At 46.0% G+C, this 17,058-nt stretch overlaps 1 protein-coding gene across 1 annotated transcript; it reads right to left on the bottom strand.

Annotated features, from left to right (window-relative positions):
* Positions 1–10,101: 10,101 nt before the first annotated feature.
* On the bottom strand, positions 10,102–14,466 carry b3gnt7l (UDP-GlcNAc:betaGal beta-1,3-N-acetylglucosaminyltransferase 7, like). The gene has a single exon (XM_085966829.1). The coding sequence runs from the start codon at positions 13,930–13,932 to the stop codon at positions 12,679–12,681; it is 1,254 nt and encodes a 417-aa protein (XP_085822955.1). The 5' UTR covers positions 13,933–14,466; the 3' UTR covers positions 10,102–12,678.
* Between the last annotated feature and the right edge of the window lie 2,592 nt (positions 14,467–17,058).

Genomic DNA, 17,058 nt, shown 5'->3' with positions numbered 1-17,058 from the left:
TATTTAAAATGACAAAGAAACTCAATAGGGTAGATGCAGAGAAACTATTTCCTCTGGTGGGGGAAATCAAGAACAAGGGGGCATAATTTTTAAATTAGAGCCAGGCCATTTCGGAATGAAATTAGGAACCACTTTTTAAATACAATGGGTAGTAGAAATCTGGAACTTTCTCGCCAAAAAGACTGTGGATGCTAGGGGTTAATTGAAATTTTCAAAACCGAGGTCGATAGATTTTTGTTGGGTAACTTATCAAGGAATATGGAGCAAAGGTGGCTAAATGAAGTTGAGGTACAGATCAGCCATGACCCCATTGACTAGCAGGACAGGCTCGAGGGGCTGAATGGCCTACTTCTGTTCCTATGTTCCTTTATGAAAATATGAACTGTGGTTAATGACAAAGTGCCAGTAACTTTTGCTGCACAATTCATTGTGCTAACAGTAAGGGAACACCTAGCCAACAGTGACCATAACACGATTGAATTCGTTATTAGGTTTCAGAGAGAAGGGTGAGTCACAAACTAAGGTTTTAAATTTAGGTAAGGGAGACTTGAGGGATGAGGCAGCAACCGAGCACAGTAGAATGGGCAGAACAGTGAACGGATAAAACTACAGATGAACAGTGGGAGGTGTTCAAAGTATATGGTAGAATACAAGACCTGTACATACCCTTAAAGCACAAGAAGCTCTACTTGTGTAATTAAACATCCTTGGTCAACAAGAGGAGTGTGAGATAGTATAAAAGTAAAGAAAGAGCTTATACAAATGCAAAGAACAGTAGAGATCCTGAGGACTGGGAGAGATATAAAGAACAGCAAAGGGATACAAAGAAAGTAGTAAGAGCGGCAAAAAGGGATATCAAGGACAGCACTAAAGGTTTTTATTGAGACAGAGGGCGGCTTAGAGTAACGTAGGCACCTTAAAGACAGAGGCAGGTGGTTTTGGAATTGAAAAATCAGGAAATAGCAGACTTGCTAAATAATTACTTTGTATCGGTCTTCACAGTAAAGGATGAGGATAAATTACCAGAGATATGAAGAAAAATAAAAAGAAATCAAGGGGAGGAACTTGCTAGATTTAATAAAAGTTAAAAAATGGTAATGAAGAAAATAATGAGATGAAAGATAGACAAATCTCCAGGTCCCGATGGTTTCCACCCCCGGGTGTTAAAAGGTGAGAAAATTGTAGATGCGCTAGCCATGATCTTTCTCTTGATTCAGGAATTGTCCGCTTGGATTGGAAAATTGCCAATGTCACTCCATTATTTAAGAAGGGTAGGAGAGATAAACTAGGAAATTCTAGGCCTATTAATCCAATGTCTGTCGTGGGGAAGTTACTGGAATCTGTTATTAGGGACAGAACACGAGCTGATCAGAGAGCCAGGATGGATTTGTAAAGGGTAAGCCACGTCTAATGAAACTAGTGGAATTTATTGAGGAGATAACCATAATGCTAGATAAGGAAGTCTCTATTGATGGTATTTATATGGACTTCCAGAAAAAAAGACTTGCATTTATATAGCATCTTTCACGACCACTGGCATTCAATAAGGTTCCACATAAGAGACTGATAACAAAAATGAGTGCATGGAATTGGAAGCAACCTATTGACATGGGTAGGGAATTGGTTAGGATCTAGGAGAGAGAGAGTAGGGATAATGGGTATGTACTCAAGTTGGCAGGATGTGACTACTGGTGTCCCCCAGGGATCTGTACTCAGCTTTTCACCATATTTATTAATGACTTAGATGAAGGAATAGAGAGGCGTATATCTAAGTTTATTGATGACACTAGGTTAGGTGGCACAGTAAGTAGTGTAGATAGGAGCAGACGTCCCAAAGCGCTTTACAGCTAATGAAGTACTTTTTTTTTTGAAGCGTAGTCACTGTTGAAATGTAAGGTTCCAAGTTTGCTAATACCGTTCGGATGATATTAGAAGAAAAAGAACTTGCATTTATATAGCGCCTTTTACAACCTCAGGACATTCCAAAGTGCTTTACAGCCAATGAAGTACTTTTGAAGTGTAGTCACTGTTGTAATGTAGGGAAATGCGACAGCCAATTTGCACTAGCAAGGTCACACAAACAGCAATGAGATAATGACCAGACAATCTGTTTTAGTGATGTTGGTTCAGTGGTAAATATTAGCCAGGACACCAGGGGAGAACTCCCCTGATCTTCTTTGAGATAGTGCCATGGGATCATTTACATCCACCTGAGAGGACCTCAATATAATGTCGCATCTGAAAGACAGCACCTTCCCTCAGTACTGTACTGCAGTGTCAGCCTGGAATAGGTGCTCAAGTCTCTGGAGTGGGACTTGAACCAACAACCTGCTGATTCAGAGGTAAGAGTGCTACTACTGAGCCATGGCCAGCACCTTGAGGTTTCAGTTTCAACTTCACCATCCCTGAGCGGGGAAGGGCAAACATGGGCCAAGGTTCCTGCGGCTGATCACTATTCCGTGATCACTGCTATTTTGGGAATCGAATGAGGACAAGTTTAGGCTCAGCTTTAATACCCCCATAACAAAATAGCCCACCAACTCACTGCAAAGACTCTCACTGGCATAGCACGGTGGCATAGCGGTTAGCACTGTTGCCTCACAGCGCCAGGGACCCGGGTTCAAATCCGGCCTCGGGTGACTGTGCAAACTCCACACAGACATTCTCCCCGTGTTTGCGTGGGTTTCCTCCGGGTGCTCCGGTTTCCTCCCACAGTCCAAAGATGTGCGGGTTAGGTTGATTGGCCATGATAAAAAATTGGCCCTTAGTGTTAGGGGGGATTAAATATGTGGGGTTATGGGGATAGGGCTTGGGTGGGATGGCTGTCGGTGTAGGGACCGGGTGCTAGGGTTTGGATGATCAGCCATGATCTCGTTGAATGGCGGAGCAGGCTCGAAGGGCCGAATGGCCTACTCCTGCTCCTAGTTTCTATGTAAGACTGTATGGGTGAGGTACTCCACATTAGTATGATCCCCAAATTCAGGAGAAAATGGGAGGAGAGTAGTTTGAAATTACACTTGTTAAACTGGTTGAAACAATTACTGAAGTTGTTTTAGTTTTACAAGCTATCACTCAGGAAATGCAAATTACAGTTTGCTGGGAAATATCTATTTGTGCAAATTAACTCCCAAAAGAGCCACGCAACAAACTAAGATTTAAGAGAGAGATTACTTCGGTTTTATTAAAACAATCCCGAAATCATCATGACCCAGAAATTCGGGTCGGGGGCTTCCCGCGGGTGCAAGCCCCCGACTTGCACTTACCTAGCACGCCGGCCGTTGTGCTGTGGGCCCGCGTGGGATTCCGATCCTGGGCCTGCTCCAACTGCCAGCGCGCAGTGCTTGCGTATCCCGGGGCGCAGTTCGTTCGAAGTGGCCCCTGGGATCACGTGGGCCATGGAGAGCCATTGGTAGCAGGGAATCTGTATTCATAGATTTAACAGGAAGACCTGTCAAATCTATGAATACAATTCAGCCCCAAAACTTCAAATAAATAAAAAAAATCACATTTTAAAAATAACTATAAATTACATAAAATAACTATTTTAAACAATAATTTAAATTTTTGAAAAAAATTAATTACAGTTTCTAACAGGGCTAAAAATAAACTTACCTTTCTTTAAAGTATTTAAAAATAATAAACCTGTGGAAAAAAATGTTTTAATTTAACTTAATTCACCACTTACCTTGTTAAAAGCAGGCCTTGCGACTGCTTTTTACAAGCGTAGCTCCTGGAGACTTACCCTCCCGGAGAAACCTGCAAAAAAAACGGAAGTTCCAGGCGTACGCGCTGCCTCTCCGGCGCACGCGTTCAACCTGTGAACCCCTTCCTTTAAAGGGAACAGAAGTTCCGGTTTCCCGTGCATGCACGAAACCGGCACTTTCGTTGGGCCTACACGCGAGTACCCAGCGCGTACTCACCCGCATGGACCAGAAGTTCTGGCCCAAATTAATTAACTGCTGCTAACTGGGCAGAGTGCCCACGAAGATGGCTGTTTTGTGAGGAACAGTAGGGGTGCACTTTGAGATTTGGACTAAGGCATGCTGATGAGGCAGCTCTACCCTGTATCCAACATGCTACACCTGACCTAGGAGTGCTAAGTGGCCAAGACTGGGCTTCAAAGTAGAAATCTGTTCCAACCATTGATGTCCCTCATAGATCCTTAAGTTAGGAATGAGGAAATACACAGGGCTGCAAAAAACAAAAATACCTCCAAAATAGACATTTTTTTTGCTGTTCAACACTTTGCAGCAGAAACCAGGTGCCACGAGGCGAACGCTTACCCATTACAAATTTGTCTCTCATAGATTTGCAGGTTTATGGGACTTAACTTTCGCTGCCCAATATCTACTTGCATATCATCATAACCCAGGGACATAGCAATAGCGTTCCCTTGTAATCTCTACCAGATATTCTTGTCTATTACATGTGTATTTGTACAATTTCCCTGAAGGCAGACTGGGCAACACTGGGTGAGACGAGGTTTGATACAGATTGTTAAGTTGTTTTATTTCACATCAGATGAACATATGGAGCAACAGTTATGATCTGTTTCACCTATTTCAATTAATACAACTTGTCTTCATGTAGTAATCTAAAATAATCAACATGCTTAATTTAAACTGAATAGATCCTCCGCATTCTGCCCTAAAACTCGGGGCAGAACTTGCTCTCCCCCTAGTCTCCTGGCTTTTTCTGAGCTTACTTTTTCTTGCTAGCTCAATTAATAATTTTAAATCGGAGATCAATAGATTTTTGCTAGACAAGGATATAAAAGGATATGGAACCAAGGCAGGTGGATGAAGTTAAGATACAGATCAGCCATTATCTCATTGAATGGCAGAACAGGCTGTTCCCATGTAGCCGGACTAATGGAAGTGGACTTATGCATTGGGTACAAATGCATCTGGAGCAAGCATAAATTAAAGCAATGAATAACCAGCAAAAAAATGTAACAGGCAAATTCGTGTTCCAGGCAAACAGACAAACCAGCAACACCAAAAAACTAACCAAATGGTTCATTAAAAAAAAATGTCTTTGGTGTTTGATCGTCATTCTCCTTCTTCACTCAGGTGGTTTGTCAATACATCAAATTGGTGATTGACTGTCAGAAGTGTCTTCAAACCTTTTTCCTTCATCCACCATAGCTTCTGCTTCAACCATGAACGCTGGCAGTGAATTCCACAGCCTCACAACTATGAAGAAGTTTCTCCTGCTCTCTGTTCTAAATCTCTCATTTAATCTTGTATCTATGGCCAATCAGTCTAGACCCAACTGTTGGAAAGCCTGCTTCTACCATCATATTGGCCTGTAATTTAAGTCGCTCCAATAAATAAAGACCCAATTTTTCAAGTCTTTCTTCAGATTTGTATTTCCTTATACCTGTACTAAACACCAACCTAGTGACTGCATTGCAGCGCACCCTCTCCAATGCCTCAATATCCTTCCTGTAGCATTAAGCCCAAGACTGCACCCAGTACTCTACCATTTTTTCCCCCCCATAGGTTCATTACTACTTCTTGGCCTTTATATTCTTTAACTCCAGATGAATCCTAGAATTCCATTAGATATATATTTTTTGCAACCTTATTATCTCGAGGTGGTACCTTTAATGTCCCATGAACCTGTAACCCCAAATCCCTCTGCACTTCCACAGCACCGAACCTATATCCAGAGTATAATCGCTGCTGTTATTTACATTTTTTAAAACCAAACGCATCACCTCGCACTTACCGAAATTGAATTCATCAATATTTCCTTGCAATTTCCTTTGATCTTTTAAAGAATTAACTCTAGCTCCTGTATTGGTATCAGATTTTTACAACGCCATTAATAAACTGACTCAGTAAATTTTATTACAGCAATGGGCAAAGCACCAATACCATTCGGCAGCATAAGACCTCAGTAAATATTAAAAATTGCACCTCCCCCAAGTCCCAGCAATATCATACCCCTGCCCACACAACATTGGCTAGACTTGGCGTTTGTAGCTGTGGTCCTTGGAACAGGAGGAGTTATGCGCAGGGCCACTGATTTACAGTGGCCAAACAAATCAAATTCCCCATTAGGTGAGGTTTTTAAAACTGGTGTTTGGGGATAGAATTCCACAGTTTCATCCGTTATTCTGCGAAAAGAAAAAATAATGATCATGCTTCACATCGGCTGTCAACATTTCCCACCTCCCTCCAAAGTGAGGAAAAGGCTCTAAAGATTAGGGGGAATAAAAGATGTCTTGTCCCTCTTCTGCAAGTGAAGAAATTAGAGGGATTTCTGATGTGCAAGCAAAATGGTGTTAATAGACCCAGTCTCCACAGCATTTCTCAACTTGGTTTCCAGTGTTTGAGGCCTGTGGAATTGGATCTTGCCGTTTATAATCCTACAGAATTTTTACAGATTTGATTACTAAAACACGTTGAAAGATTTTTCAAAAAAAGGGTACTATTAAAAATAAAATGCTACAATTTACATTGTTAATCCCATTTATAACAGTCCCCGACAGCAATCAGGATTCTGCTCCCTTGAGTGTCCCCCCACCCTTCCCAGGTGAAAGTCTCTTTGTTAAAGAATTGTAAAAACCTTTCATAAAAACTTTCTCACAGGGTCTCCCTAGACACAAATCCACATCCTTCAGTGTAATACCAAGGCTCAGCATAAAGAAAGGGGCTTATTCACGCAGTTTGGTCCTATCCCAAATTCATTCATTTTTTTTTGAAAGCAGGTACTAAAAAGATAATTAGGCGCGTTAACTGGTCAGACCATAAGGAGGTAGCCAATATTGTGTCATGTGAGACTTGGACAGGAGGCACTCTTGGACCATGGTGTGGAAAAAGCACAGTATTTCATGGCATTGGGAGCCAGAAAGTGCAGCTTTCCTGCCTAGCTAATCCAAACTTAAAATGTACACCGATTAGCCGTCTCAGGATATGAGGAGTACACACAGCAATCTGGTGGTACAAGAGAACTAGAGTACTTTTATATATTAAAAAAAAAGAGTTGAGAAAGCAGTTCTGCAACTGAATTGCAAATAAAAGTTTCCTAGGAGATAAATTACATAGAAATTCTATATCTTCTGCTCTACTTTTCTATTCTGACAAGGTAAAGAACTGATGCCTTTATAGGGATCCAGGCTATAATCCCTCAAGGCTCAGTCGACAAGCTATTCAAACTATCCTTGCAGCTTAGGCGGCCGTTGATCTCAGCAGTGCTGAGCTTTGTGGATGCTGCTTCATTCAGTTTGTGTTTGTTTGTGCTGGAGGCAGCGGCTGAGCATTGATGCTCGCAGCGAAGGGTCTTTATGCACAACGACACCCTCACTCAAAAGCACCGACAGCTGCAATCCTAAATTGAAAGAAATTGCAGGAATTATCGCCAATCACACTTATCTATCCAGCCAAAGTGGTAGACTTGGGAAATTGTGGCCGGAGTTATACTAATGGGTTGTACAGTGTCAATGCCTCTATGCACTGATCAACTTGACAGTTAGTCATTATAGCACGGATCAAAAAAAGGGGGCGGGGGCGGGGGGGGGGTTTAAAGAGCAGAGAGGCATGGTCCATCATCAGAGCAGCCCACCCCACCCCCCTTCATCACTAAGGGACATCAAGTACAAATCCGTACAAAATTACCACATAGAAGTCAAGTTCAGTCCAGAGAACAAATAATTGTATAATTGATAGGAATAAATGGTCCACAATCAACATAATACTTCTATATTGTTATTAGTCATATTTACACATTAATACAACAACTTGCATTTATATAGCGCCTTTACGTAGTAAAACGTCCCAAGGCGCTGCACTGGAGTATTTGAAGACAAAAATGTTGACACCGAGCCACATAGGATAAATTAGGGCAGGTGACTAAAAGGCAATTGGGCATCGTCACCTGTAGCTCAGTGGGTAGCACTCTCTCCTCTTGAGCCAGGAGGTTGTGGGTTCAAGTCCCACTCCAGGGACTTGAGCACACAATCTAGGCTGACACTCCAGTACATTACTGAGGGAGTGCTGCACCGTCAGAGGTGCCATCTTTCAGAGAAGACATTAAACCGAGCCCTGTCTGCCCATTCAGGTGGATGTAAAATATCGCATGGCACTATCTAGAATAGAGCAGCAGAGTTCTCCCCCAGTGTCCTGGCCAATATTTATCCCTCAACCAAATCACAAAAATTCTCTGGTCATTATCACATTGCTGTTTGTGGGACCTTGCTGTGCGTAAATTGGCTGCCGAGTTTCCTACATTACAACAGTGACTGCACTTCAAAAAGGTACTTTGTTGGCTGTAAAGAGCTTTGGGACATCTTGGCCATGAAAGGCACAATATAAATGCAAGTCTTTCTTTAATAGGAGTTTCATACTTCAATCCACATTCTATGCGCTATCAATCACCAGCAGAGGCACAAGCAAAGACTAGGTAGAATTTTTTTTAAAATTCCCAACATTTTGCCTCCCATTGTTAACTACATTAAATTTTTTATTTAGAACTAAAACTTGGTATATATACTGGATAACTGATTATCATCTTGAATGGTCTACAGCTAGAGTGGTGCCAATACCGGAGCCAGCCAGGTCTCCGAATCCAACATTCTAGGTTTTGAAGACACCACAGTCTGGACAGCAGACAGACCAGGATTAGCTTGGTTTGTGTTTATTTGCAAGGGTTTTATTTTTCTGCCCTGTCTGAGGTCTCTCTGCCAGTCACTATCCACAGCGGAAAGGATGGGCTGGCAGCCAGCCTCTCAAAGCCTTTGCCAATGTCCAAGCACATAACCAGCAAGAGAATTAGGAGAACACATCTCCCCTTGTACTATTCCACATGCACCACCCAGCAGGGGATCACTAAACAGCAATCCACAGTAATGGCCCAAGCTGATTATTTCCCCCCCCTCCACCCCCACCCCCACCCCCAAAACTCCTCTGACCAAAGACAACCAACTCTGGCCAGAGATTGAACCTAGAACTCTGTCTGTAGGGCTCTTACTGCACCAGATGGCAAATCAAAGTACTCCTGTTCCAATTTTTGCATTAAAAAAATACTTCATCACTAAGGGACATCAAGTACACATCTGCTGTACAAAATTACCACATAGAAGCCAAGAGATAAAGTTCAGTCCAGAGAACAAATAATTGTATAATTGATAGGAATAAATGGCCCACATCAACACAATACTTCTATATTGTTATTACAGGAAACTCTCGATTTACCGGAACCTAAATAACCGGAAATCTCTGTTAACCGGCAAAATTCAGGAGTAGGTTCAGGTAAGTTTTATTTCATATTAGTGGCAGTTCCTGGAGCTGTGGCTGTGTAACTGGGGCTCGTGCACTTGTTGCTAAGCAACAGGGACGCCTGGATCTGTGGCCGGAGTTCCTGCACATGTTGCTAAGCAACAGGGAAGCCTGGATTTGTTGCTGTGTACGGAGCTCTCGTACCTCTCTGTAATCCGGACTTTTTGATAAACCAGCACCACGCCGGTCCCGTATAATAAAGAAAGAGTCTCCTGTAGTCATATTTACACATTAATACAACAACAACTTGTATTTATATAACACCTTCAACGTAGTAAAACGTCCCAAGGCGCTGCACTGGAGTATTTGAAGACAAAAAATTTGACACCAAGCCACATAGGATAAATTAGGGCAGGTGACTAAAAGAGGTAGGTTTTAAGGATTATCTTAAAAGTAGGAAAGAGGGGTAGCGAGGCGGAGAGGTTTAGGCAGGGAATTCCAGAGCTTGGGGCCTATGCAACAGAAGGCACGGCCACCAAAGGTTGAGCGATTATAAATCAGGGATGCTCAAGAGGGCAGAATTAGAGGAGCGCAGATATCGCGGGGGATGGGGTGGTTGTGGGGCTGAAGGAGATTAGAGATAGGCCATGGAGGGATTTGAAAACAAGGATGAGAATTTTGAAATCGAGGCGCTGCTTAACCAGGAGCCAATGTAGGTCAGTGAGCATAGGGGTGATGGGTGAACGGGACAGGGTGAGAGTTATGCCGACTGTTGCTTCCTGATATTTAATAATTTCACAAGCTCAATATATAAAAAAACCTTCCATTAACCTGCAAAACACACACACACAAATACAGCTTACAATGTAAAGAAAAATTATTTTAGACTGTTTATTAGTTATATTTCAATGTACATGTTCAATTGATCATTTTGGCAAAGTTGTCAAAACCATTTCTAATATCAAAATTAAGCTCTACCAAAACAAAAATTCCATACTGCAAGTTATTTTAAATTTTTCGTCAAAAACAATCTGGATTTCATAAGACACAATTGGTTTTAAATATTAAGACTTCTTATTCTTTAAATTATACATGTATAGGTAGGAGACATTTTTCTACAACGCACACACTGGCCGCTGTTGCATATTCTTTCCCACCCTCTCCCCCATGTTAGTTGCCATATTGAAAGGACCAGTCGTTCGGGCAATGCTTCAATCTTAGGCTGGAGGTCATGGGGTTAAATCCCATCACCGACATTCCAGCTCACTTGCCTCAACATGGAGTGCTTCATAAAGGCACAGTTTTACTTGTGGGGATGGAGACGAGAGAGTGACAAGAGGGAGGGAGGGAGGCAGCAATATTAAATATCGTGCACCTCAGCAATTCCACGGCTCCTTCATTACGACCACTGAGCAGCATTATGAAGCAAGTTAGGCAGAAATTGCTGGCCTTGACTATTCAGGCGAGAGGGACGTTTTATACAATGTTAACCCCTCGAGTACTTCACATATTAACTTTTAATAGAATATATTAAGATCTAGAAGGATATTTTGTACATTGCCAATGATTACTACTTAGAATTAAGAGATAAAGGCTGGTTTCCGAAGTTCAAACATCAAAATAGGAGTTCGATTTGCTGGCAGATAGTTCAGAAACTAGGGGAGTCTTCACAAATAATTAAAAGTACACAAAAAGGAAATTTCTTAAACTAGACACCTTTACTTTCTCACTTAATTTTTCCCTATTATTCCATCACACTGTAAACACAATGGTCAAAATCGACACTGGAGATTTGTAGGCCTGAAATTCCTGGGCTGGTTGGGGTTGTACATCAGCAGCACAAATAGGGCCGAGCCCAGTACTGCCTGCTCTTCACCATTTAATTTTTAAACCGGCACTACATTCTACCAGAATTTAAGAGCGTCACTTCTTGCAGAAGTCACCTGGCCAGTTCCACCTCTTACAGCATCATCCATCAGAAACTCCTGGCAATCCCACCACCGGTGCTCCCAATGCCAAGTATGCCCACTGAAAGTGGGGCCCATAACAGCACCAAATGCCAGCTTCTTGATTGCAATGGATTGCTGCACAAAGCTCTTGTGGCTGAAACAGCCAGCTCAAATAAAGCAGCAAGGTGCGGCTCTAAATTCCTGGGTCTCCCTACCAGGGTTAGATGCCCCAGAAATGGCATTGGCATCAGTCATCCCATGCAAATGGCTCCAACCAAGGAACAGGGATGCAATCAGGCCTGGAGCAGACTTGCAACCAGAGGTCCCGTCGCACCACACTTCCTGCAAGGGCGGGGGGGCAGAACCTCAGGAATTTCAGTCCTGCAGTTTATCAACTTCTGGAGATCAGCTCAAAAGCCATAGATCATTTTATTTGGGTTAGGGAGAAAAGGGAGGGAGGGAAAATTTGTACCAGCACTTCACTAATAACAACTTTCCAAGTTTGTTGCAGTCACTGAAAAGCAGTTCACAGAATTGGCTTATTCAAGTTTGGGTCACTTTTCTGCCTTTTCTTTCCTCATGTCAGTATGTTGTATTTTTTTTTTTGGGGGGGGGGGGGGGGGAAGAAAAGAAAACAAAAAAAGGTATGATTTTGTTTTAAATATATTTTAAAAAGTCCATTTTTCAAAGCATGATTAAAAATTGCCATATCCCTTCTGCTGTAATACATGTTAACCACATTTAGTGTCCATGTCCATTTTTTTTCTTTTCTAAAGAATTACTGGGTTCCCCTGATCACCCAGTGTTAAGCCAGGGGGTAGCTGAACAGTACAGACCAGGAAGGTGGCATCTTCTATCTCAACTGCAAAGTTAGCTGATCCCATCTGCAGTGCAAAACGGGGACACTACAACTGGCTCACGGCCCCTGGGTAGGCTTCCCCTCCTGATCATGATCAGACTCGGCAGGATGTGACAGGGCTGGGTTCAGCTCTTAGCATACATGCTGCTGCCCCACCCTATTGAATAGCCCACCATGACTTGAATCTCATCCATATCCCATGCAAGACTACCTTCAGGAGAGAAGGAAGGGAAAATAAAGTTACTATCCCAACTCTTTGATATGGTATTTAAACCCCAGTCACCTGTGGATCCATTTAGTGAAAAATACCTTTCCTACACTCAACACCAGTGAAAAAGGGAATTACAGGAGACAGTTATCCCTTGAAGCACCTGGAGACAAAAAACATACATCGAGAGTGCAACTTTATATATGGAGATTAAACACTGTAGTTTGTGTGTTAAAATACAGCAGTTTTTAAGTCTACTCTATAAAAAGTACCTTAGCTCAGCTTATCCAGCGAAAGCTTAATATTCGAGCCTCTCTGAATGGGACAGGTCTCAGCATGATTTTACCAGCTCAAAGACTCGCTGCCAATTCACGCCATCAATAAAGTACCCGCACGTCTGACCGTGCGAGGGAGGATTTCTCAGTCGGTAACGGGGGATCACTGGTTCAAAGGGATGAAAAATTTCTTGGCACAGGTGAGCGTGGCGTTGTGCACGGTGTCCCACATCTGCAGCAGGCCCTCGGGGCTGAGCTTGTGGATGACCAGCAGGTTCTTGAAGAAGCACGGGTCGCTGTTCATGGGGCTGGCGCGGCGCTTGACCACGCCGAAGGTGCGGAAGGCGTAGTGGGGCCGTGGCTCGACGCCCAGCCGCTGCAGGCACATGCCCAGGTAGACGTCGTCGATGGGGTAGAGCTGCACGGCCTCGGAGGCGGCGGCCAGCCGGCGGGCCAGCGGGCCGGCCATCAGGAAGCCGCCGCCGCCGGCGTAAGGCGGGTAAGGCTGGTCGTGCAGCTGGCGGGGGATGAAGTACTTGCTCTGCTGGTTGCGGATGGGCAAGGCGCGGGAGATGATGTCGCCGACGAACAGCTCGTCGCGCCGCGGGCCGCGGGCCTGGGCGGCCAGGAACTCCAGCACATTGTCCGTGTTGACGAACACGTCGTCGTCGCCCTTGAAGACGAAGCGCGCGCGGCGGCAGTAGACGGCGAACCAGCGCAGGAAGTTGACTTCCTTCAGCGTCAGGTTGAAGAAGGTGTCCATGAAGTCCCACTGCAAGATGTCGCCGAACAGGCGGTCCTCCAGCTCCAGCAGCTTCTGCAGGTTGCGGCGGTCCTTGCCGGCGGCCGGCGCGCCCAGCAGGAAGAGGGTGCGCACCACCACCCCGCCAACATCGCCGCCGCCATCCCGCTCCCGGCCCCAGGTGCGGCGCACCGCGTCCCGCCGGTCGTGCTGCTCGATGGCCGACTTGACGACGATCAGCAGGTGAGTGCGGCCGGGCCCGGCGCATTTCTCCGGGTGGTTGAGCAGCATAGGGAAGTAGCGGCAGTGGCGGTACAGCAGGTACTGCTGGAAGCGGGCGTCCAGCGCCGAGAACCAGCCCAGGCTCCTCACCGCCCCGTTCGGCCTGCACTCGTTGGCCGTCACGTCCCAGGCCGGCGGGCCGCTGGCGTTGGTCGAAGCCGCCTGGCCCGCCTCCTCCGGGCTCTCCTCCTCCGGCGGCCCGCCGCTGCTGTTGCTGCTGCTGATGAAGCTGCTCTGGGCCTCCGGCCAACTCCCGGCCCCGGCTTCCCGCAGCCCCGGACTCAGCCCTCCGTCCCCCAGCTTCAGCCTCTGCAGGACGGCCACCGTGGCGCAGAGCAGCGAGAGGCTGAGCAGCGTCTTGAGAAGCTTTCTCTTGCGGAACATGTAGTCCATGGTTCAGGGGAAGGAGCCGGGGGATGGGAGTGAAGTCTCTCCCCAGCTCCCTCTCCCCAAGCCCGAGGGGGGCTCAGAGCGGCCCGCACGTCAAGCGGCAGCGGGGGGAGAGCCTTGGCTGGGCCGAGCCCGGCCCCCGGCCACACGGGCAGCCGCACCGCCGCCGCCACATGGCCCCCGGCCTGAGAGCGAGTGAGATGTGTGAGAGAGACAGAGGACCGCACTGGGGAAGGCAGGGCAGAGACACACAGCGGGCCCGGTGGTCCTGGAGCTGCTCACTCGGGGCTGCCGGCCAGCAGACTGAGGCCGGAGGAGGAGAGTCAAGTTTCCAGGAGCTGCCGCGCCGAATCGCCCCCCTCCCGGGCTCTCCCCTTCCTCCTCCCACCAGCCCAGGCTCGCCAGTGCTGAGAGCAATTTCCTCCTGGCTCGCTGCCCGGCTTATGAAGACATTAAGCCGGTGCGGATCGCGCCTCCTCCCAGCACAACCACATCCAGGGCCTGGCTAAAAAAAAGCCATCAATTGGTCCAGGCAGCGGGCGGTCGAGGGGGTGGTCCAGCCAGATTGCCTCCCTCTCTTCCACGGCCATGTTCGCGCCCGGGTGGCCCTGGAGATGGAGCACGCGGTCTCCGCCGGCACGCTCGAGCAATTTCGTGACCGGTGGGCGCCGCGGGGACTGGAGTGCATAATCGGTCCAAATGACCAAATTTTAATTTGATTTCTGAATTGGTTTATTTAAAAAGTGACTAGATTTTTAGTTGCACTTGTTTGTTTTTTGATTTAACACAAGAGAAACCACATCCAGGGCCTGGCTAAAAAAAAGCCATCAATTGGTCCAGGCAGCGGGCAGTCGAGGGGGTGGTCCAGCCAGATTGCCTCCCTCTCTTCCACGGCCATGTTCGCGCCAGGGTGGCCCTGGAGATGGAGCACGCGGTGTCCGCCGGCGCGCTCGAGCTTTTTCGTGACCGGTGGGCGCCGCGGGGACTGGAGTGCATAATTAATTTAGACAACCAAATTTTAATTTGATCGGTGAAGGGTTATTTAAAAGGGTTATTGGATTTTTTGTTAGTTTATTTGTGAACTTGTTTTGGTTGGGAAAAAGAGGAACCACATCCAGGGCCTGGCTAAAAAAAAGCCATCAATTGGTCCAGGCAGCGGGCGGTCGAGGGGGTGGTCCAGCCAGATTGCCTCCCTCTCTTCCACGGCCATGTTCGCGCCAGGGTGGCCCTGGAGATGGAGCACGCGGTGTCTGCCGGCACGCTCGAGTACTTCCGTGACCGGTGGGCGCCGCGGGGACTGGAGTGCATAATTGATTTGGACAACCAAATTTTAATTTGATTTGATAAGGTTTATTTAAAGTTTTACAGTCCTAATTATAGTTTATTTGTTTAATTTACTTGTTCCAATTAAAAGAGGACAACCACACCCAGAGCTCCCTGATCGGCCCTTTAGTCAGTTTATTACTTCTGGATGTCGTTTCTAAACTTTGAACATTGAAACTTATAAAATTCTGACAGGACTAGATGCAGGAAGGATGTTCCCGATGGTCGGGGAGTCCAGAACCAGGGGTCACAGTCTAAGGATAAGGGTTAAGCCATTTAAACATAGAAACATAGAAGATAGGAGCAGGAGTAGGCCATTCGGCCCTTCGAGCCTGCTCCGCCATTCAATGTGATCATGGCTGATCATCCACATTCAGTACCCAGTCCCTGCTTTCTCCCCATACCCCTCGATCCCTTTAGCCTTAAGAAATATATCTAGCTCCTTCTTGAATATATTTAATGAATTGGCCTCTACTGCCTTCTGTGGTAGAGAATTACACATGTTCACCACTCTCTGGGTGAAGAAATTCCTCCTCATTTCTGTCCTAAATGGCATACCCCTTATCCTTAGACTGTGACCCCTGGTTCTGGACTCCCTGACCATCGGCAACATCCTTCCTGCATCTAGTCTGTCCAGTCCTGTCAGAATTTTATCAGTTTCAATGAGATCCACTCTCATTCTTCTAAACTCCAGCGACTACAAGCCCAATCGTCCCAATCTCTCCTCATACGTCATTCATGCCATCCCAGGTATCAGCCTGGTGAATCTTCGCTGAACTCCTTCCATGGCAAGAACATCCTTCCTCAGATAAGGCGACCAAAACTGCACACAATACTCAAGATGTGGTCTCACCAAGGCCCTGTACAACTGCAGCAAGACATCCTTGTTCCTGTACTCAAACCCTCTCGCTTCGAAGGCCAACATACCATTTGCCGCCTTAACTGCCTGCTGCACCTGCATGCTTACCTTCAGGACAGAGATGAGGAGGAATTTCTTCACCCAGAGAGTGGTGAACCTGTGGAATTCTCTACCACAGAAGGCAGTTGAGGCCAATTCATTAAATATATTCAAGAAGGAGTTGGATATATTTCTTAAGGCTAAAGGGATCAAGGGATATGGGGAGAAAGCAGGGACAGGGTACTGAGTTTGGATGATCAGCCATGATCGCATTGAATGGCGGAGCAGGCTCGAGGGACCGAATGGCCTACTCCTGCTCCTATCTTCTGTGTTTCTAAATAGACGCTTTTTTTTGGTTGGCCTATAAGGGTGGCTACCACCCCCCATGTTACCAGACTGAAACACTACAATATTAAGGCAAGTGCTCTCGGGCACCACAAATATCAATGCGTAATGAATATCTATGCATAATACAGTGACACTGCACAAATAATGAAATCATATGTTATTGTGGGTATCGATTATCCCTTCTGTACCCTGCAGTGCCCACCAGTCACGGAAACATAGAAGATAGGAGCAGGAGTAGGCCATTCGGCCCCTCGAGCCTGCTCTGCCATTCAATGAGATCATGGCTGATCATTCAAACTCGGTACCCTGTCCCTGCCTTCTCCCCATATCCCTTGATACCTTTAGCCTTAAGAAATATATCTAACTCCTTCTTGAATATATTTAATGAATTGGCCTCAACTGCCTTCTGTGGTAGAGAATTCCACAGGTTCACCACTCTCTGGGTGAAGAAATTCCTCCTCAATCACCCGGGCACAGACAAGAGAGGCAGGCAGCCAGAGCGATTACCTCTTTTCACCCCACCACCCCCTCCCCCCTCCTGCGCCCCCCGTCCTGGACCT

This window comes from Somniosus microcephalus, chromosome 25 (assembly GCF_052327205.1).
Source record: "Somniosus microcephalus isolate GS21.2 chromosome 25, FLI_Smic_1.0, whole genome shotgun sequence".
NCBI classification, from domain to species: Eukaryota; Metazoa; Chordata; class Chondrichthyes; order Squaliformes; family Somniosidae; genus Somniosus; species Somniosus microcephalus.
The sequence above is the reverse complement of the archived record's forward strand: the minus strand, read 5'-3'. Positions and strand labels throughout refer to the sequence as shown.

What these genes read in the sequence shown, in the direction of transcription:
- b3gnt7l (XM_085966829.1), bottom strand. Translation starts at nt 13,932, where the DNA reads ATGGACTACATGTTCCGCAAGAGAAAGCTTCTCAAGACGCTGCTCAGC.